The 22764-nt window shown below is 42.7% G+C and overlaps 2 protein-coding genes across 9 annotated transcripts in view; one reads left to right on the forward strand and one right to left on the reverse strand.

Annotated features, from left to right (window-relative positions):
* Positions 1 to 22764, reverse strand: part of adgre5a (adhesion G protein-coupled receptor E5a) — a 219560-nt gene that overhangs the window by 140881 nt on the left and 55915 nt on the right. The gene's annotated exons all lie outside the window — the stretch shown is intronic.
* Positions 1 to 22764, forward strand: part of adgrl1a (adhesion G protein-coupled receptor L1a) — an 86694-nt gene that overhangs the window by 3895 nt on the left and 60035 nt on the right. Inside the window, exon 2 of the mRNA XM_074656427.1 lies at positions 12395 to 12597. Within this exon, the coding sequence (XP_074512528.1) occupies positions 12528 to 12597 (70 nt within the window). The 5' untranslated portion in view covers positions 12395 to 12527. The remainder of the gene's footprint in view (positions 1 to 12394; positions 12598 to 22764) is intronic.

Here is a 22764-nt window from a genome sequence, read left to right on the forward strand (position 1 = left end):
TTCCCTGATAACGCTACATTATGAACAACTAATCTATGTTGAAATCCAGTTGCCATTGATTGATTACAATATGATGCATTCAGGCTCTATTCAGTAAAAATGAGTATGGGCAAAGGTAAATTATGACGTTATCATGATGTGTTCAAATTTAATCTTGTAAAATGTCGTTTTTGGAGAAAATTTGAATAAATACAGCAAGTTTGACAGCAATATAAAATAATTATGATCTATTTAACTTCCTAACAATTACCAGTATATAAACAGTACATGGGATTTATTGTTTTACTTTTGTTTTTTACCGTGGTATCGAATTGGTATCTAGAATCTTGGAATTTCACTGGTATTAGTATCAACTACTAAATTTATGGTATTGTGACATCCCTATAAAACACAATATCAGTACATTACGCTCAGATGTTCCAACTACTCAGCTCACCTCACGTCACACCACTTCATACACTTCCCCATAAATTAGATAAGAATTAGTTATTGTCAACCACGATGAAGCACAGAAAGATCAAAGCTGTTCCAAGCTAAAATGTCTACGTCTTAGTTTGGTTTTTTGGTCGGCCGGACCCTCCTGACTCCAACTAGCTTCCCTGAAACCTAAGCCCGTACAGAGAGTGGATCTCTAAGTTGAAGATGTGACGGAATAATTAGTCGATGGTGCCGCTGACACAAAAGATGGATACTTTCATTGTATGGGCCTCAGCAATGAGATGAAAAGAATGTCAACCTATTTTTAAATGTCACTGTCTCTTTTTGTTCTGAATCCCTGCTCTACTTTGTGCCACAGATCTAAACTGGGTCAACATCACATGTGGCGCCCCGGTGGGCCCTTCTGTGTGTGTGTGTGCATGTGTGAGTGTGTGCATGTGGCTGAACACGTATGTGAATGCTTCAAGACGTGATCACGTGCCAATACACCGACATCAACACTTGGGAGGGGGCGTCTACAGATTGCAGAATTAAAAAATTAGTTTTTTCCACACGTAATTATTCTCTATCGTTCCCAATTAGGAGTGAGCATGAATTATCTGCAAATTGTTTAAGTCTGTTGCTCATTATTAGAGAGAGCTGTGGATAGATAGGCGGGAGTGTAAAAGGGTTGTGTGTGCAGATGGATACAGTACAACTTCCATGTGTTTGTGTGCCTCCGTGGTGTGTTTCAACATAGCGTACGCTTGGCTACGGTGAACCGTAGCGCAACAGTGAGGCAGGGGTTGCCCTGCTGGAGCTTTCAGATTAATAGATAGACACTGATAATAACACACACAACTCACAGCGCTTCTGTCCCTAATGAAGATGGATCTAGCCGGGCCTGGCGGTGCACAGGCACTCGGGGTGGCAGCCTGCCAGTCACAGCCAAGTGACATCTGGGAACAGCTCAATGCAAAAGGGCGGGAGGGAGCAAGATTCACCAGAGAGTACAATTTCATAACATTATCATGTTATATCATAATCCATTGTTGGTGGCTCATAAGATTAATGTCAGGGCCGGCAGTTATCACTCTTGTGTAGACTTAATGGTCACAGTGAATTATTCATTTCCTCCTATTGATTTGCGACGCAACTCTGACAAAGTTGACAGCGCAGGTTGACTGATACGGAGTTTATCTAATTTGACTGCGAGGTTGAGACGCAGGGGAGAAGAGATGGGAGGGTGAGAGGAAAAGTCAAAAGCCAGAAACAAGGAAGTTATGTCTCGGCGGAGAGATGTGGCACAAATTGGGCTGCTCAACTTTCTCCGTCTTCTAGGTGTTTAAAAAATAGATTGACATCTCATATTTGTCACTGCCGAATTGCAATTTTCAAACTGAATTAAATGGATAGTCCGGGTGTTTTTAAGTGGGGTTGTATGAGGTACTTATCCATAGTCAGTGCATTACCTGTAGTAGATGACGGTCGGCACGCCCCCAGCTTGGAGAAACAGACAGGAGTACCAGAACGGGAGCAAAGCAATGTACTGCTGTGGACAGCCAAATGTATTTTAGACACCTATAAGAAAGGCTCACCTAAAAAAAACATTATCAGTTTAAGTGTATGCTATAATTTAAATATTTTCACTGCTTTACCTTGCTATCAGACAGCCTTTTCAGACGGGAACTGAAGCCGTTGTATCCATCTTTGCTCTCTCCAAACTCACCAGACTCCATTGAAAAAACTTTCAATTTTACCTCGCAGAACACAGAGGTTGTTGGTCAACCACTGCCTCTATCAGTTAGTTTGTTTGTGTTATTGTGTGACTTTGGTGAATCCGAACTGACCAAAGTCACACTATAACACAAACAAACTGACCGATCGAGGCAGTGGTTGACCAGCAACCTCTGTGTTCTGCGAGGTATAATTACTAATTTTTTCAATGGAGTCTGGTTGCTTTGGTGAGAGCATACATAATGTCATCAGTTCCCTGTCAGAAACATAGACTGTATAAGTACCTCATACAACCTCACTTCAAAACACAGAGACTATCCCTTTAATGTATGATCTTTCCCATGGTTAGTGATTGGTTAAGAGATGGCTGCCAAATTGGGTCAGAGGTTCCATCGCTGTAAGATATTAGATCCCATTAGAGCGGGGCTGCAGCCAGTGTTTGCGTTAGAAGACAGGTGGGTGGTGAGGTCACTTCCTCTGGCAGCTGCGGCGGGCATCACAGGGCGAGCATTGATGGGTGGTGGCATTGCCTCCTGTTGCATCAGCAATAATGAACAGTGACAAGCTCTCCGCCGCCACAATAAATCACAGGCCACACTGGAGACACTGAAGACCGGGCCGGGGAGCGCGCTCGCTCTCTGCTGCGCGGTGTCATTGCTGACGAACACGCCGGCTGGCTCGGGGCAGACTATCTCTATCGCTCATTCACAGATGAAGCCACGTTATCACACGCAGTCAGATACTCGTGGACTCTGATTAGCATGTACGACTGTCACTCAGGAATATTGGACTCTTACTCGCTGCTTTATAGGCTTTTCTTCTTAGATCTACTACTGTTTCGGAAATATATAGTAGTTAAAGTGTAGACTCTAGAGATGAGGAGGTGTGTGGGTTGGGGTTTGTGGAGAGCTGCAGCCGAGGGCGGATGCTGAAGCAGGAAAAAGTGGTATAGGAGTGTCTATTGAATAAAGTGAGAGGGGCTCTCTCTCTCTCTCTCTCTCCCCCCTTCCCTTTGCCTTTACCTCTTTGACAGCCACACTAGCCCTGTTTGATATCCCTCCGCTGTGTTCTGCAGCTCTGCAGATTCCCTTGTCTCATTTGCATTCCCTTAAAGCACACTTCCATTAAAGTCTCTCCCTGTTTTTGTTTTTTTTGTCTCTTCCCTCTCTCCTTCTGTTTCTTCAAATAGGTCTTTTTTTCCCTGGGTTGCTGTTTTGGAAGGAGCCTTATTCCCTGTTGACTACACAGCCTATCCCCGCTCTCCCTGAGTCAGTAATCAAACACATTGGCCCTAATACACAGGCCATTACAAGAGCTCTGATGTTCCATCTGCACACAGCCGGCACAATGGTGTCATTATATAAACAGCCCTGCTGCTGCAGCCAGGCAGCGAGATACTACCACACCACAGCGCCGGCCTTAACTGACCTACCCCAGTAAATGGAGAAGTGTTGGGATGATTTGACCTGAATGTGCTTGTGTAGTCGCTGCGATCTTAACAACATTATCCATCCTGAATGGATTCTCCAGTGTGAACATTACAGTCCTCGCTATGACCGAGAGACCGTGTGGGCTGCTGAGCGTCAATGCAAATGTAATAGAATCAGGTTGTTGTGAAGGAATAATATCTAATGCTATTATGTTGTCTTTGCTAGCGATAGCCTCACCAAAAAGGATTAGGGAGATTAGCGATCGGCCCGACTGCAAGATAACAATGAACGGGGTGGGAGGACGGCCGTTTATACGATCCATCTTTTTCTCTTTTTTTTTTTTTGCAGTGACATTGATTCGATCTTGTTTTGTCATCTGTTAAGTGTTCAGAGGTGGGATTATGCAATTTGTAGGAAATTGTTATTTTTCAAGTTTAGAGTTTATATTTATTATTGGAAATCAATTAACAACACAAAACAATGACAAATATTGTCCAGAAACCCTCACAGGTACTGCATTTAGCATAAAACAATATGCTCAAATCATAACATGGCAAACTGCAGCCCAACAGACAACAACAGCTGTCAGTGTGTCAGTGTGCTGACTTGACTATGACTTGCCCCAAACTGCATGTGATTATCATAAAGTGGGCATGTCTGTAAAGGGGAGACTCGTGGGTACCCATAGAACCCATTTTCATTCACATATCTTGAGGTCAGAGGTCAAGGGACCCCTTTGAAAATGGCCATGACAGATTTCCTCGCCAAAATTTAACGCAGGTTTGGAGCATTTTTTAGCCTCCTCTGTGACAATACGTAATAATCAAAGTTGCGTTACTGTGTTAAAGAAGTTAGTGGCCTTAAAACGAATTTGTGTTAACTTTGACAGCACTACTCGGTATCTATCGCCAAATAAGGTAACACAATGGTGTTTGAGCCTGTGGCCCAATGATGAAAGTATTGCAATATGTATTGCAGAGGTGGATGTCTCCCCCCACCCTCCTTTCTTTTGTTTACAGATATCCTTCAGCCCGCCATGTCCGTCATGTTAACAAAAGTCACATTCTCAGCACATTTCTCATTAACTTTCAGTGGGACAAACAACTCTTGTTCTTTTTCTGGGAACATCCAGACGTTCCAGCCAAATCTGCAGAACATCTTGTTTTTGTATCATGCTTCGTGTCCCACATCCTGTTATTTAGCCAAAGCAATGTTACCCTTTGCCAATTCTCTAATGCAATCAAACAGTTGAGACACATCCCACCTGATGTGTCCATAAACTGGTCATTTTATTCCCATAAATGGACTTGTTATTCACTTTGTTTCTCTTCCCACTTAAGCAATATTTAACTGAACATCCCAGTATATTTACACTCCAAGAGGCCAGATTATTCACTGCTGAGTTCTAGTTTGTATTACCATTAAAATGTTGTTATATTATATTATATTATATTTTTCATATACCATCTTGTCGTATACATGAAGCACAAGCACAGTAAGGTTTAGTTTTCCCACAGTACATAGAAACAGAATTTTTCTATTCTATTTCTATGGTCATGTATCAACAAAAAGACTCCAGACTGCTAAACTCTCAAATGTTTTCACTCAGATATAAATTCAAAATCAACCAGACACACTAAACTAAGGTGGAGGACACTAAATAATAAAATAAAAACCCTCAGATAGCTAATGCAACAAGTTGGGCTAGCTAACTACATAACTAGCTAACTAACTAGAAAGACAAACTGACAGACGGATAAACACATTTATCGGTTTGCTGCTTGGATGATGACGACGTATGACTTGCAGCTTCGACTATAGTCACACGTCATATTTCCATTTTAGCAAAGACATTTTGTCAAAGTGTGGCTAATCAACTTAAAAATAAATATGAAATATCATATAAATGCCAAAATACACTGGAGGGGGGGCTTTACGGATTGCCACTTTAAATACTAAAAGGACATATTTCCTGTTGTTTTGAATTTCATAGATAATGGTGTCAGATTGTGCCAGCCGTTGCTCTTGATGTCACTTTCAGTTCCGTGATTGAAGCTAACTCTTCCTCATAATCAGTTATCTGATTCCATGCGCTCCGTTAATGGTGGGCTTTTAACACACACACACACACACTGTAAGTGTAAGTGTGTCCAAATCACCACTTTGGCTAATTTGAATAATCATTGAATTAAATTCGACTGTCATACCTCAGCATCCTGGAAGGCAGGTTTGACAGTAAAAACACAGCCTCCCACTCAGCAAACCTCCATCACAGATGGCGATGGTAATGATATTTCATGGTATGTCTGCTACGTTTCGAAAGGAAAAGTAGGATAATTATATTCACTTTGGCGAGTGATTAGTTTTATGGAGGTGAAGAAGTAATTAATGAATTCTATCTCATCCTCATTTATTGTTACACTTCCTCGTATTGCTCCCTCTTGCCTCAACTCGAGAGAGTACAAAAGAGTATCGAGTGTGACAAAGCTTCAGCGCCGATGAGTCAGAGGGAGAATTACTTAGAGGCCCCCAGGCGAAGCATACGTTTTTGTCGTTCTCTGCAGTCTCATCAAACTCTAATACTACATGGCTAGCCTTCACTGAGTCTACTGATACTTTCCTCTGAAATAAAGTGCCTGTCTCAAACCTGACTGAAACCAAATCCCAACAGCACTCGTGAAAAAAAAGTACTTGTTTTCTTTTTATTCCAATTTAAGTGGATGTGGGAAGTTTATCTGAAGTGAATTTTTTACTTGATTACAAATATTTAATGCAGCAGTTTGCATCGCTTTTTGATTTGTAAGTGAGATGTGATTGCCATTCAGTTTCGCACGCTCGACTGCGCCGGTTGCTAGGAGGCAATCATTCCCTTCATAGCGGGAGCTTTGCCACTGAACCAACTATTTGTTGTTGAAGCATCTGAGGCATAAACATCAATCCTAATAGCATGGGAAATGCTGGTGCTTCATCTTAGGATGCAAAGACTTCTCTTTGCATGGAGCAGCAGACCGTCAGAAGTTATGACTGTCAAATCTTTAAATCAATCACAAGTGTTTTCCAAGCCAAATAAATCTGTTTGTGTTTTTCCCGCTCCTCGCTTTGCTCCCCGTTGCCCTGCATGATTTCCACTTGTTCATGTAACATAACTCATCTTCAAATATATTGGAATGCTAATCAAGAACTTTATGAGTGCAAAGCATCTTTGGCAAGGTCTTAGAGGAATATGTACTGCAGAGTTGGTCCAATCAGCGGTGTGGATCTAAAGCTTTCTGACCACAGGGCAGCCCGGTCACACACGTGCACCGAGTCGACTCACACTTATCATACTTGTCTTTCCCACCTTGATATCAGATTCCCCCTCGGAGAGAAGAGAGAAATCCTGAAGCTATAGCAGCTCTGAGAGTTGCACCAGCGTTTCTAATTATGCAGCAAAAACTGTCTACGTAAACTCTTTGTTCTCCCTCCTTTTGATTCTGGTCGGGTAATGTTCCTAAATGCCGCTTTCTTCTGTACAGAAATGATTTGCATGACGGGGTAAACATGAATGGTTCTCGTGACAGACGCACGCAGCCTTTAACAGTACCCCCCGCCCCGTATAAAAAGGACTTGTGACACTCTGATCTCGACGAGCATGTCGGCTAAAGCAAACGGATCCTAATGATCATGGTGATTATCGTAATGATCCAATAGAAGTGGATAATGAGGTTATTTGCTTTGGATCAAGGCAGCCTGTAAAAATTAATAGCTGAAGAAACAGAGGGTAGCATCCCAAATAAGATGAGTACAAGCTGTGCGCTTAAGGGTAACTCTGCCATTGCTTCGTTTAGACCACCGACTGTATATAAGAAATGGCTGTAGTCACCGTGACGTCACCCATTGTTTTGTGGACAGCCGTTTTGAAGCCTCAAGTTCGGCATTTTGTCTGTCGTCATCTTCGTTTTTTGCAACGAGAAGTGACACAAGAGGGCGGAGCTAAGTACAACCGAATGCTGATTAAGACATAGAGACAGAGCGCAATTAAGTCCTTCCCACACTGAAGAGGAAACGATTCATAGCTCTCCATTGACTTTGTATTACGTGAAGGTGCGTCCTTGTCAATTACATCTGCTAGCAAACAAAAGAAAAATGCCTAAAATCTGCTGTGTAATGGGATGCACTACCAACAGGGTAAAGAACTAAGCTGCCAAACAAAAAAAACTGAAGATACAGGCAATAAGAAATGAGGCATGAGCAGGAAGAATGGGAGAACTGTGGGATCCTGACACTCATTATGCCGCCGTGTGCAGCAAGAATTCTGTCTAAATGTCAGTTTTAGGCTGACTAATTTATTTCTGTAAGTTAAGCTAAAGCATTCTGACAGTGTGCTACTTGTGTTATAGTGGAATGTGTATGAATTATAAAAGCTATGCAGTATTATGTTTGCAAGTTCCTTAGATAACTACAGTAACTTGCTAACACACAGCTAAGATTAGCTCGCTAATTGCTAACTTGTCTCATCCCGTCATCATTTTCAACTGCACCCCTGGTAGACACAGGACACTAAAATAATCCTTTGACATGCTGCAATCTAACGTTCTTAGCTAGCTGCAGGCATTTTGTTAGCGTTTCAGCCCTTGGTTGCATATTGTGGCGCTCAAAACACTCAGTGAAAGGGTTAAAGAAAGTAGAAAGAAAGTAGCCCCGCCCTAAAGCATCCCCTGCTTTATGGTCTATTTGACTCTGAATGGGACCATAATTTACTAAATGAACATCATGCTGTATTGAAGAAGACTTGAAACTAACGGTAGAGACCATAAACTCATGTTTACAATGTTTACTGAGGTAATAAATCAAGTGAGAAGTAGGCTCATTTTCTCATTCTATAGAATCAGACTTCTTTTTGCAACCAGAGGAGTCGCCCCCTGCTGGCTGTTAGAAAGAAGGCAAGTTTAAGGCACTTCAGCATTGGCTTCACTTTTCAGACCCGGAGTTGCCCACCGTACAACACTAGTAGCATCCCAAACAAGATTGAGCTGTGCACTTCAGGATAACCCCGCCACTGCTTCGGTTTGACAGCCACACGTGTGTCTTTGTGTTTATACAACTGATCTGTCATTTGCCCTGCCTCCCACTTCCTCTCCTGCTTGCCCTCCTCACCTTTCCACCAGCTCGGTGAAATTGCGGTCCATTCTCCCATTTTGTGGGCTCCGGTCTCACAGGGATATGATATTCCTCTGCTCTATTAGAAGAGAAAAAGTGACGATAATAACGGTGGATGTGATCAGTGCAAAAGGTCAGCCTCCGGCCTCGGGTGCGTAACATCCTCCAAGTAGGGAGAGCTTGGAGGGTGAAGGCACCCATCTCACACCCTCCAAAGACTCCTAACCTCCCTCCACCCAGAGGCAGACTGACTCAGGCAGAAGATATGCGTTCTCCTTTGACATTACTTCCCGCTTTCTTACTATTCCTTTGCTCTTCTCTCTTGGCTATTTTCAGCAGCTTCTCCCTCCTCCCACTCTCTCTTATTTATTCTCGTTATACAGAAAGTCATCCTTCCCTTACTTTGTTTGTTCCTTACTTCCTTTGCTCCTTCTCTTCCTTGTTTATTAGTTACTCAGGCTGTGTGATGCCTCATTCGTTCTGTCATTCCTTTGTTTCTTCTTTTCCTTCATTTGGCCGCAACTGCATCCGTCGTTCCTCTTCCGCTCTCCTACCACATTGAAATGGAGTGTTGTGTAATGCCAGCCTTTCTTTTTGTCACAAAATGAAATCAATTTATCCACCCTGCACTTTTCCCCTCCCTCCCTCCCTCCCTCCCTAAATCCCCAACCTGCCCTCCCTCCCTGCTCTCTTTCTCTGGCCCTCCTCATCTTCAGAGACCACAGGAGAGCTATTGTTGAAAAGCACAGACAGACGCAGAGTCAAAAGAAACAAGAGGAAAGACAGATTTTTCTTATTAAAACCACAAAAGTTGGAGAGAAAAAAACGACGGCCTGTCACAGCACAGGAGGGGATCACTTTTTGACCATTAATAATACAGAGCAGCGGTAGAGGAAAGGCCGTGAGAGAGAGCGAGTGCCGCCAAGGCTCCGACAGTACCACATCACATGTCAAATGCTATTTGTTTACCGCTTTTCTACTCTTTCTTTGTCTCTCCTGCCCTCCCTCTGAGCGTGTCCTTTTCTCTCAGCTTCTGGTCATAGAGGGTGGTCGCAAACAAACTCAAATTAAGGCGCAGGCTGCACTGGTGCAGAGGTTGTGTTTGTGTGTTGTGCCTACGATAGAAATAAACGTCGGTGTAAAGAGCAGCTGCTGCGGATGTGCTTTGTACTCGGTGTTCTGCTTGCGTTCCCTCTCCCTCTTCGCTGTTTGCCCTCCCCTCCTCTCTCACTCCGTCTTGCTCGTACTCCACGACATCCAACATACTAATCCACACACCGACACACACCCCGGCAGGTCGGTGGCTGCGGGCCGGGCGTTGCCACTGGGGAGGAGGGTAAATATCAGAGAAGGTCAGGAAGAGGAGGGGCTGGAGAGGTGGAGGGGAAGCCAAATCAGTGATGATGAAGAGAGGCGGTAAAGCCACCCAGTCGCTCAGGATCTGCCATCTTGGCTGCCAGGAGAAGAGAGCTTGGTCGTGACTGCATGTCGTTGTGTGTGTTGGATCAAAAGATTAGTCAAATGCAGGGCCTTTTTGGACAGTTTTATCATTCCAAGTGTCTTACTTATATTTTGAGATAAAGTTTAAAATCAAGATTAGTATTAGGGTTACAAATGAAAAAATATTTATTTTGAATTTTTGCTTCAATATTTTCAGAGTAAGATATACATTTTCACATATTCTTCTATATGTGCTTAATCCAGCATCTGTAAGATTTATCACATTTTATGGCTAAAACATGATATAAAATAGAAACATATTTGCTACCGTTGGAATTTTTGGCTGTGAAATTATCTGCAGCACAAATTTGTAGAGTTGGAGCTGTGAAACTAGTTGTGCCGAAGCTTTAGACTCTATATTAAGATGGATGACATGACAGCTCCACAAAAAGTGAAGCCAAAATATCTCGCTCGCTCACTGGTGGCTGGCTGCAGTAGAGGTTATAAACCCCGCCCCCTTCATGTTAGTGGATGGGACATGGGCCAAACTGAAAAAGTCTACGTCAAATACATTTTCCCCAAAGATGGTTTCTGTCATTTTAGGTAGTTCTGATCACGCTGATGTTTGTTCAAGTGTTCATTTTTCTAATAAATTTGGTTTTAATCAGTTATTTGATGCTATAAAAAATGGGTGAGATGTCATGATTGACAGCTGGGATTCTCTCTCTCGCTAGCAAGCTGCGGCCGTGCTCGGCTCGCGATTGATTTGCGCGAGTGTATGGACGGGACCTCAATGCCACGGCTCCACCACTAGATCACTACTGCGCAGACTCTGGCTCCAAATGACGGCAAAATCTCAAGATGGCAGCTCCCTTATCTGGGATGTATTGTATTGTACTGTACAGTGGAAGGACGTGGAGACGCGTCGTCCATCTATATATACACAGTCTGTAGGAGTTACCGGTGTCTGGTGGGCAAAACAATTCTAGTCACACAGCGCTAGCAAAGCAGCGGGTGGTCAATGTGAGCTATCATGCTCCACAAATCGATCAACATCGACTCACACTCTAAGGAAATAATGTTTTTATTTAATGACTATGCCTTAAAACTTAAAAGTGATGCATGACTTGAATGGAGTCATTGAAAAGTCAACACTGTACTGTAGTAGCCGAACCTGTGTGTGTGTGTGTGTGTTTGTGAGAGAGTATGTTTAATCTATTACATTATGCCCTCCTGCGGTATACGTTGTTAGATCAATCAAATAAAGGGGTTATGGGGTTGGAGAGATCAAAGGAAATCCTCTAAACCCCCTTCAAAATAAAATTGCATCCACAAACAGAAACACAGACAGATGCAGTCCAATCTGTCTGTTTCATCAGCGAGCTCAGCAGGAGGAGTATTAGCTCTAACAATACCGTCTCTACTGTTTTCTGTCTCCCAGCCCCCGGGGGGGCAGAGCACTTTCTACTGTCAAGAAATCAGAGCTGAAGTTCCAGATTATGATTTATTTCATTAGGCAAATGAGATGTGTGAGCCCTACGGCACCGCTGACTGAGTCACCGCTTTTCACCGTCTCGCTTGGCTTCTGCATGCCTGTACGCAAACACACACACACACGCACACACACAGAAGATGTGTATTTTTCACATGTTGAATATAGCCCCGTTAACAGCCCCAAAACATATGTAGCATGTCTGATTCAATCAAGCGTTCAAACACTGTGGAGTGATGAGCTGGTAGTGGTAACAGCTGTTGCCATGCCATCCTGCACAAAATGGCCTCAGATCTCCCTGTCTGATCATTATACCTGACCACCACAGGGGGAGCCTCTCCTCTCCTCTCCTCTCCTCGCCTCTCCTCGCCTCCTCTCCTCTCTTCTCTTCTCTTCTCTTCTCCTCTCCTCTCCTCTCCTCTCCTCTCCTCTCCTCTCCTCTCCTCTCCTCTCCTCTCCTCTCCTCTCCTCTCCTCTCCTCTCCTCTCCTCTCCTCTGATACCGTTTAGTATGCTGTACCACTCATGAGCCACTCAGTTTAGTGCAGAGTTATTATCACATATTCCAGCGATGAATGCAGAATAAATTAGTCAACACTGTCTAATTCAAATGCCATACTGAGAGGGCTAAGAATGAAAATCACAACAGAGGAATAATTCCTTTTTATGGACATCCAGTTACATGCAAATGTTTATGAGGCGCTTACCCCTCTGATGTTTCTATCCCTCTTTCCCTGCAGGATCACCCTCTGGGAGGGTGTAAGCTGAGGAGGTGCCGCCCCACTCACCTGTGCCTGCTGCTGACCGCCTCTACGCTTTAGCGCCGCCCCCTCGCCCTGCCTCCCCCCCCACCCCCGCTGGTCAGCCTCCAACATGGCTCTAGCAGTCTGGATCATCATCACCTGCGCTGTGGCTTTCAGCAACGTTGCTCCGTCTGCACCAGGTGTGTAATAAATATGAACATTTTGTGGGATTTTTTCATATTGTCACATTACATAACAAATCACTAAACTCATGTCTATCTGCATTCAGTATTTATGCTGTACATGTTCACTGGGGGTGGAAGTCTCCACGATACAGTATTATTTCAATTTTAAACATTTTGCAATATACTGAGTATTGCGATAAGATATATTGCAATATATAACCTTTTTTCCCCTGCAAATTATGCAGTTTGTCAACATCTGTTTTATCTAACAAGATGCAATTTTCACTCCCTTTGAAAATGGCCATTAGAGTTTTTACTCGCCAAAATGTGTCATAAATGTGGAGCATTATTTTGCGTTCTTCCGGAAAAGATAACATGACACAGTTGGTAGCAAACCAGTAGATTCCTTATGTTTTTCATATGGTACCAGTATCTTCACTCTAGCTTTAAAACTGAGCCCGCTACAACCTCTGACAGACAGAATAGCGGCTGGGAAATTGTTAAGAGGTTAATAGTATATATAATAAAAGATTGATACTTGACATCGGTGTATCAATACAATATAGCCACTCAAAATCTAGCGATACTATGCTGGATCGACTTTTTCCCCCAACCCTAGTAATGTATGATTTTTAAGGCTGTCAAAGTTAAGGTGATAGTTACGCGTTAACGCAAATTATTTTTAACGCCACTAATATCTTTAACGCAACTTGCGATTTTGAAGGTTATCGCGGGCTGAGACTTAAAGCTAGAGTGAACATACTGGCATCAAACTAGAAGACCTAATGAATCTATTGGTACCTGCCAGGTCTAGCTTGTCGCAAAGGAGGTTAAATAACGCTCCACATTTACGCTAAATTTTGACGAGGAACAACTGTCATGGTCATTTTCAAAGGGGTTCCTTGACCTCTGACCTCAAGCTATGTGAATGAAAATGGGTTCTGTGGGTACCCACGAGTCTCCCCTTTACAGACATGCCCACTTTATGATAATCACATGCAGTTTGGGGCAAGTAATAGTCAAGTCAGCACACTGACACACTGACAGCTGTTGTTGCCTGTTGGGCTGCAGTTTGCCATGTTATGATTTGAGTATATTTTTCATGCTAAATGCAGTACCTGTGAGGGTTTCTGGACAATATTTGTCATTGTTTGTGTTAATTGATTTTCAATAATAAATATATACATATATTTGTGCAAAGCAAGCATATTTGTCCACTCCCATGTTGAGATAAGCGTAATAAATACTTGACACATCTCCCCTTAAGGTACATTTAAAACAGATTACAAAAATCCCGATTGACTATGGACAATCATGTGATGAATTGCAATTCAATATTTCAATTGATAGACAGCCCCTAAAATACAGTAATAAAATGTATATTTTGTATTGCTTCACTGAGCCAGCTTGTAATGTAGCACATGAGCTGCTGTTGGCTTCGCTGTGCTCTGCGACTGGCCTGACCAGGTTATTGCAAATGAACATGTAATATTTATACTCCAGCTACGTGATGAAGGTTGTAAGCGTATTGACTTGCTGACCAGGCTGGAAACACTGCACTTGATTAACCAAACTGCCTCTACAGGAGACGGAGAGAGTGTGAGCGAGGTAGAGAGAGTGTGTGTATGTGTGAATGTCAATAAAATTTCTTGTCATCTCGATGTTAGTTGGAGCGTGGCGGGAATATAAGGGGGAATCCGTGCATGTAATGGTGCCATATGTGTGACCTCCTTGAATGTGCCATGTACCATGAGATATTTCATTGTGTGTGTGCTAGCTGTTAGCCTGGCAGCAGGTGACCTGGTTGGGCCGAAGTGATGCTGGAGGGTGTGTGTAGATGTGTAGGAGGGATTGCAGGGGAGAGGCAGAGGGCCGAGGAGAGAGAAGGAGGGGCTGCTGGGTGTCCTGCTAGTGGCCTGCCACACAGACAGCAGCACACCATCTGCTGTACGCTCGCAGTCAGCTCTGTGCCAACGAGCCGCTGGGTGATGGACAGCGAGGACGAGCAAGGGGGAGGAGCGTTAGGAAGCGCCACAGGGAGGGGCTTCGGATGAAAGCGGGAGGAGTCGAGAAAAACCGAGGGGAGGGCGGGTTAAAATTAAAACGTGTTTGTGTACGCCTGTGTCAGCATTGCTTTTAGCTTTCCCTCTGTGTAAGCTCTGATTGGCCAGGTGCTGTTCTAATTTGAGTCGGTGCTGTTTTTTTTTCCATCTTAATTTGGCTGCTTTCTGTAACATTGGATTTGAGCAGCGTACGCTCTGTTCCATCGGACACATTTGGCCTCTGGCGCTGTGTTTGTGTGTGTGTTTGTGTGGGTGTGCATTTGCGTGAAAATAATCCAACTATCTGTGTGACCCGGCACTTGGGGGGTATTAATAATGCATTAATAATCAATTGACTTGTTATCTGTATTCAGCCCCGAAGCACAGGCGCAACATTTGGTTTGATGAAATTAAGAAAAGCTTTTCTCAGGCACGCAGACAACGTTTTGGTGCTCATAATTTTGGCATATGAATTTTGGCTGAAGTATATTCACTTTAGGACTGGGACAATTCACTTATCTCCTGATTTAATACTATCACGATACTTGGGTGCCGATTCGATATGTATTACTATTTTTAAGTATTGCAAATCTACAACTACTGCGATTCGATATTGCAATTTATTGAGATTTTTCTTAACTTTTTTAACACCAGACTATGGGAAAAAGTTGAATCATACACTTCTAGGGACTTCTATTTTGGAAAATATCTAAATTAATATGGTAAAAATGTTTGATTTTCATCATGTATGTAGTCAGAGATGTCCTGAAGTCAAATATATCAGTCATTGTCAGGAATTATTTATTAAATTTTTTCCAGCAAGCCAAAAATCAAAGAATAAAGACATTTCCCTCACAAATTAGTGGTATTTTATTTTTAATGTATAAGGGACATGTAATGTTTTATACTTCTGGTGAATATATTCCAATCAATCTTTTTTCTATATATGTATTTTGTATATAAAGCTCCCTTTGTTAACACCTTATTTTGAAAGCCGGATGTAGTCTCACGTGTATACTTCTGCTTACTTCACCAAGTCCATCGCTAGCTCTCCCAACAGCTTCGTTCTATTTTAAACATCCATGGTCAGCTCCATCGGGGCTGTTTGAATTAATTTAACATAAAAGTCAGTATATGGGTGCTCTACAGTTATAGCATCACAGAGATGAGAGTGACGGCTGGCTTGACCGCACGTTACCGCAATACAATAACGTTTCCTGTCCATAACAGCCTTAGAATGCAGTTTTAGCCGTGATGTCTAGCTCTGCTTTTCCTGCAATGTGTGAAACCCAAAGTGTTTCCATACTTTACTGAATGTGTAGTGTTTAACACTTTGAATTTTAAAATGTGAGGGTGCAGGTCGTATCCACGCAGACCCTCCACTGTTCTCTGCTTTCTCGTTTAGGATACGGAACGCATATGACGTCGCGTTACTCAGACTACAACAACAAAAGCGGTAACTTCCTTCCACCTCTGCATAGACTCAAATGAAGCAAATATATTGATTCTGGCATTAAAAAATCTGTTCAAAAAATATCGCGAAACATAGGTGAATCGTTTTTTTCCCACCCCTATTTCTCTGTATTCTACTAGTGTGATCAGAGAGCAGGAGCGAGGGAAGAGAGGTAGACTTTAAAGGAGGAGGGCTGGGTTTTTTGATGTGACGAGAGCCGCTGAAATCACTCTCGGGCTAATCAGAGCTCATTTGGAAACCTGCAGGATCATCACACATGGCTTCACAGTCTAATGTGTACCCCTGCTCCTCCTCGGCGTCCCGACTAATCTGCCATGCTTTAACCTCGCTCTACTCCTGGCTGCACACTCTAATATTTACCCCGAACGCTCGCACAGTTATTCTCCTGCGGAAGCAGCTCTTTAATGCAAATGTTCCTAACCAGCGTGAGCTTCTCTTTCCCACAAACCTCACTCACCTGCCCTATTATCTTGTTAAATCACGGCTCCATTTCTCTTTTGAAATGCAGTGGCTGTGTGAAAACAATATTTTCATGTGTGAACGCAGACTCATACTAACGGAGCTAAATAAAGCCATGTTCCTAGCGGTATGCACAAAACCCCTCCACCAGCCAGGCCCGGCAGGCTCCCCGACAGACTGACATGCATACCCTGACAAACCGAATGTCCCGCTGATTCCACAGAACGCTCCAGAATGTACAACCCTTCGCACGTAGCGTTGCTGCTCTGAAAGCCCATTAGGCTTGCTTAATGTGGCAGGCATTGCAGGCAGCTGCGCCGTACGTGATGAAGCCCTGACACAGAGCTTTCATTTAGCACAGCGCAAGCATCGCTGTGTGTGCATGTGTGTTTGTATTTATGTGCACCAGCGGTGGAAGCCAGACCATAATAAGCCCACTTGTGGGTCATTTCGGTCTGTAATGTGAGGTGTGTTAATTTGCAAGTGTACATACTGTATATGTGTGTCCATGAGTGCGTAGTGTAAGTGGGTTTTTCAGTGTGTTCAGATGTCGGATGTGTGTCGTATCAGGACGCCAGCGCCGGCTGACTGGTGGAATCTGTTCTCATCTCCCCTGTATTTAAGCCTTTGCTCTCAGATCAGTCGCGTGGAAAGGCCCCTGGTCCTTTAGAGCACACACAGACATTTTTATCTGTCTTCCCCTCGTCTCCCCGGCTTTTTTCTTCGGCGCCTTTTTCTCCCGAACGGTAGTTATTATTTAAGGATGGGGGACTAGCTGTTTTTACACATCTTCTCAACAAAGTGCTTTAGTCTCTTGACTGTCCTTGGATGGTGACAATGTCTGAATGGGGACTGATCTCGACGCAGTGTTTGGCTTTCTATAATGCACGACTGGGTGGTGCATATTTTTTCAGGGAGGGCCGCATGAAGAATTCACCGTATGCCTTTGCAAGCCAGATGCTCCTTTATGACTGAGCTGACAGTTATTTCGGGTCTTGAGTGTTGCTCAACCCGAGATTTAAAATTCTGAGCAAAGAATAAAATGCCTGACCCGAAACCACATCCAGTATTTAAGAGAGTAGACTTTCAGTCCCGCAATGCTATAATATTAAAATGATAATTTCAAAAGTGCAACCTACTCATTAATTCATAAGAATTGATTCCCTGACAGACTTGTAGCAATAATATCTCGAGAGGAGGCAATAAAGCGATAGTGCCGCTAACCTTGCTCCTGTATGTGCACTTGGCTTCTTGTCGTATAATTTGCTGAACAGCATATTGCCTTAATGAGTGTTTTGTAAACTCTTAGCTCTACACTTTTGTAGGACAGGTCTGAAAAACGGAGCACAGGTGACACTAGAATAACACGTGGTCATAAATTAGTGGTTATAATTAGGGCTGCACAATTATGGCCAAAATGATAATCACAATTATTTTGATCAATATTGATATCACAATTAATTATCATGATTAGCCATTGATTTTAGCATTAACTTTAACATTTTTAATGCACTTTCACATTAAAATAAACACTGCTTACACTTCCATGCTGTGCTACATTCCTGCTAATGTACAAGTTATGGCTGAGCGATGAAAAAACTGACATTGCAATATTTTTTTTCTGCTATATATATATATTGCAATATGAAAAAAATACCGGAATATTCACCTTACCCTTTTGTTAGCTACATTTTAAAGTTAAACGCTTCAATCTGGTGCACTTTGAGATTACAATTAGCAACATTAAGAGGCTAGATAAACAATTTTGTGCTCTCTATCTAATCATAAACACATTGGTTGTATAGATAATATCTATACACAAAAGTGAAGCCAAAACATCTCGATCGACGGCTGGTGGATGGATGTTCGTTTAGGAAGCAGGCAATCATGTTCATTTAATTGTGGGAAGCCAAAATCGTGATCGCGATTAATATTCGATTAACTGTGCATTCCTAGTTATAATGCTCATAGATGTGGGTCAGTAGGGCCCTGCTACACCTAATGGTAGGTTTTGTCATCTATTCACATGGTCGAAAACCGAAAAAAGGAATAAAAGAGGTTGTCAGGGTAGAGGTCGGGGACAATGGATGGGAACCAACGAGTGTTTCACTTTCACTTTTGAAACACAATGATTTTTTCCCAAACTTGTGTTTATGATGAAGTGTTTTTGCTGCCTAAACCTAAAGAAGCTGTTTTGTTTGTGTTCAAAACGTAACATTTCATTCAGTTTTACAACATTACATGTTGCTTTTAAGTTTCGCTTTCACTTTTACAACGTAGTAGGCCCCTAATGACCCACATCTATGGTGCTTATAGCGAGCGATAACGCCTATTCAATGGCCTGATAAGTCGAATCGGGTGCAGCCATAACAAGTGAATGAGGTGAACTTTATAAATTGGCAGGCTCACACTCGTTGCATTGCACCTGATGCTGTCAAGGTTGTGCTGAATTCTTTGGTTTCTTATTAATCATACATTGAATTCATTCGGGGAAACAGCCTTGTAAGTCTTTTATCTCCAAATACAACATTACAACCACATGTTGCTACAATTTCCCAAAGTATTAGTTGCAGGCTCATAGACAGACAGATGACTTACACCACACTTTAAATTCAGAACTATACAGACAACTTGCATTTTCAAGTTCCTAATAACTTTGTCTTTTATAGACCATTGGAGCCGGCTAGTTATGTGTGTGTTTAAAGAGACAAGTAAATGCTCTCATTTTGTTGGAAAATGACCTTTGAATATGTTTTTTTTCTCTCTGCCATAAAGCTGAAATCCACAGGCTTCACTGACACTAATTGCTAATCTAGCGGCTTGTGAATATTGCTGCGTATCATCTGGATTTTGCAATAAAAGAACTGCTGTAAAGCCTTTTTTCCCCCCGTTTCTCTCTCTTCGCCTCTGGTGTGCGTTTTTTAAGCTTTCATTGAATCCCCATCTTACCAGCAACAGTCTCACTTCAATCACTCGCTAACACTCGCCTCTCATTTTCATCCAATCTCTCTGCTTTCTCTCCACTAACACCTCAGCCATTACTCCCTCTCTCCTCACAAACTCCTCTCTTTTTGCCGGCCTTCCCTCTCTACCTTCCTATTCCCTCTGGAGACATAATACCAGAAATGTTGTAGTCGAAACCAATACCAGTAAAATTCCACAATTCTCAATACTAATTCGAGACCACGGTAAACAAAAGTAAAACAATAAATCCCACGTACTTCAACATCCTTTATTCTGTTTGATACTGTTTTTTGTCAGGAAGTTAAACAGCTCATAATTCCCTCTTTATTATTTATTTTATATTGCTGTGAAAGCATCTCCTTCAAACTGGATTTATTCAAGTTTCTCATTAAAAACTACATTTTACAAGATTACATTTGAACACTTCATCATAATGTTATAATTTACCTTCGCACACACCTCATTTTTACTGAATAGAGCCTGAATGTATCATAATGTAAATCAATGGCACCTCCTGTGTTGAAATTGGCAACGCTAGCTAATGTTAACTAGCTCTCTTACTGTCGATTTCAACACAGATTTGATGTTCACAACGTAGCATTATCGGGGAAAAATAGGTGCAATAGTTGAGTTTACGGCATCCCAAACACATTTTCTATCGTCCCTGGTATGACAGGACGCCGTTAGTCTCGAGCATTGACAGTACCTGTGTTACTGTAGAAAAACGAGTACAGTGATTAACCGCTTATAGTGATCAAAAAGCTTGGGACAGAGTAATTCCTAATTGCTAAATAAATGCTGTTTAAATAATTTGCTTATAGTAATCAAGTAGTCCGCTTACAGTGTTCATTTTGAGTCTTTTTATACAAGGCAACAATGTTTTCTCTGAAAAAAAACTAAAAAAAACGGGATAGCACCTGTGATTGAAGACGCACTCAAGTAGATTAATAATGCCTCGTCACGTAATGCCCCCAAAGTGAAACTTTGCCGATCCTCAACCGGCTCGGCGGCACACATGCAGACCGGCACCCGTGATAAATATACAAACAAATATACAAATGTCAATTAGATGGTAATCTGCATGAGAAATGATGCACAACAACAAAAATTTGGTTATAATAATCATTCGCTTATAGTGAACAATTTGACCCAGACAGACGTGAAGCCGTTTACACTGTACAGCCACATTTTCAGATTTTTGGCATCAACTTGGTAAGTATCAGTTCTCGTGACATCTTTAATTCCCTCTACCGCTTCCAATTTCCACCTTCTCTTCACCTCCTTCCTCTTCTGCCTTACCCCACTTTCTCTCCAGTCTCTCCTCGAGTATCACCCCCCTGGCTCTGCTTTCCTTTCCTTTCCCTCTGCCTACTATCTGTCTAACGGGGAACATCTCCTGTTGTTATCATTCCCTCCTTCCCCTTTCCTTTTCGCCTCTTTCTGTCTTTCTCTGGTCTACTCCCTCCCCGGTGCTGGGGGTTTGCTGTGCTCTTCAAAGCCCTTGGCTGAGAGCAGTAGATCACAGAGAGGCCTGTGTGAGTGAAAGGTTAATGGATGGCCTTTGAACATATATTGGTAGTCGGGGGCGGGCGGGAGAAGGAGGGAGCGGCCGGGGCGGAGTGGCGGTGTGTTCTTTCAAACCTCCCTTTGAAGATGACGCACACTGCTCTCATGTGTCGGCGCCTGTATACGGGGAGCTGTGCCTTTTTTGTTTATTCATTCGTTCACAGTGTTAGTGTGCTTTTGCGTGTGTGTGTGCCCGTTTTGTTTGTGTGTTTGTGTTTGCTTGTAGTTGTGTGCGTCGGGGTATGTTAGTTTGTGTACATTGATTTGTGTACCGCAAACAAGCTCCTACATAAAGGATTGGGGACTGTGTTCCTGTTTGTGCAGTCGTGTGATAGCTGCCTCTTTTCTCTCAGGGCCTAGCTGCGTAACTTTGAGGCTTTGCAGCCGTGAAGGACTGTGTGTGTGTGTGTGTGTGTGTGTGTGTGTGTGTGTGTGTGTGTGTGTGTATCCGGGAGCGCTGGTTCGTGAGTGTTGGTGTGTGTGTGTGTGTGTGTGTGTGTGTGTGTGTGTGTCAAGCATGTGCTGGAGAATGTGTGCATTTGCTTCGCGTGTGTTTTTGTGGACTGCAGATTGATAATTACCAGCAGCAGCTTACGGCTGGCAGCCAAGGGCAGAGAGTGTGGGAGAGAAAGAGAGGAACGCAGGGAGAGAGATGGATGAGTGGAGAGGCTGGTAAAACTGTATGAGAGAGAGAGAGGGGAGTGAAGGAGGATGGGAAGGGAAGAGGGGAAAACTGGAGGTGAAGGGTCAGGACGAGAGGGAGGAATGGAGACACGGAGAGAACGAGGGGAGGGTGAAGAGGATGGGTGGGGAGGGTAAATGAGAGAGTTTCCGGGTGGATGAAATTGGATGAGGGATCGAGGGATGTTGCTGAGGTGAAAAAGAAAAACACAAAGAGTGGAAGAAACATACAGTATGTGTTCATTGCACTGCAGGTGAACAAGATGGCACACGAGGATAAGAGGGATTCAGTAGCAGCCAAAATCATTTTTAATTCATATTAGGGCTGTCAAAGTTAACGCGATAATAACACCAAAAACGCAAATTCGTTTTAAAGCCACTAATTTCTTTAACGCATTAACGCAACTTGCAATTTTTAGGTTGTAGCGGGCTCAGTATTAAAGCTAGAGTGAAGATACTGCATCATATGAAACTAGAAAAAATCAAGAATCCATTGGTACCAACCATGTCATACTAGCTTATCAAGAAGGAGGTTAAATAACGCTCTAAACTTACACTTCATTTTGGCGAGGAAACACTGTCATGGCAATTTTCAAAGTGGTCCCTTGACGTCTGACCTCAAGATATGTGAATGACAATGGGTTCTATGGGTACCCACGAGTCTCCCCTTTACAGACATGCCCACTTTATGATAATCACATGCTGTTTTGGGACAAGTCAGCACACTGACAGCAGTGGTTGCCTGTTGGGCTGCAATTTGCCATGTTATGATTTGAGCATATTATTTATGCTAAATGCAGTACCTGTGAGGGTTTCTGGACAATATTTGTCATTGGTTTGTGTTGTTAATTGATTTCCAATAACCAATATATACCTACATTTGCATTAAGCAAGCATATTTGCCCACTCCCATGTTGATAAGAGTATTAAGTACTTGACAAATCTCTCTTTAAGGTACATTTTGAACAGATAAAAAATGTGCGATTAATTTGCAAT

This window comes from Sebastes fasciatus, chromosome 13 (assembly GCF_043250625.1).
Source record: "Sebastes fasciatus isolate fSebFas1 chromosome 13, fSebFas1.pri, whole genome shotgun sequence".
In the NCBI taxonomy this organism is placed as follows: Eukaryota; Metazoa; Chordata; class Actinopteri; order Perciformes; family Sebastidae; genus Sebastes; species Sebastes fasciatus.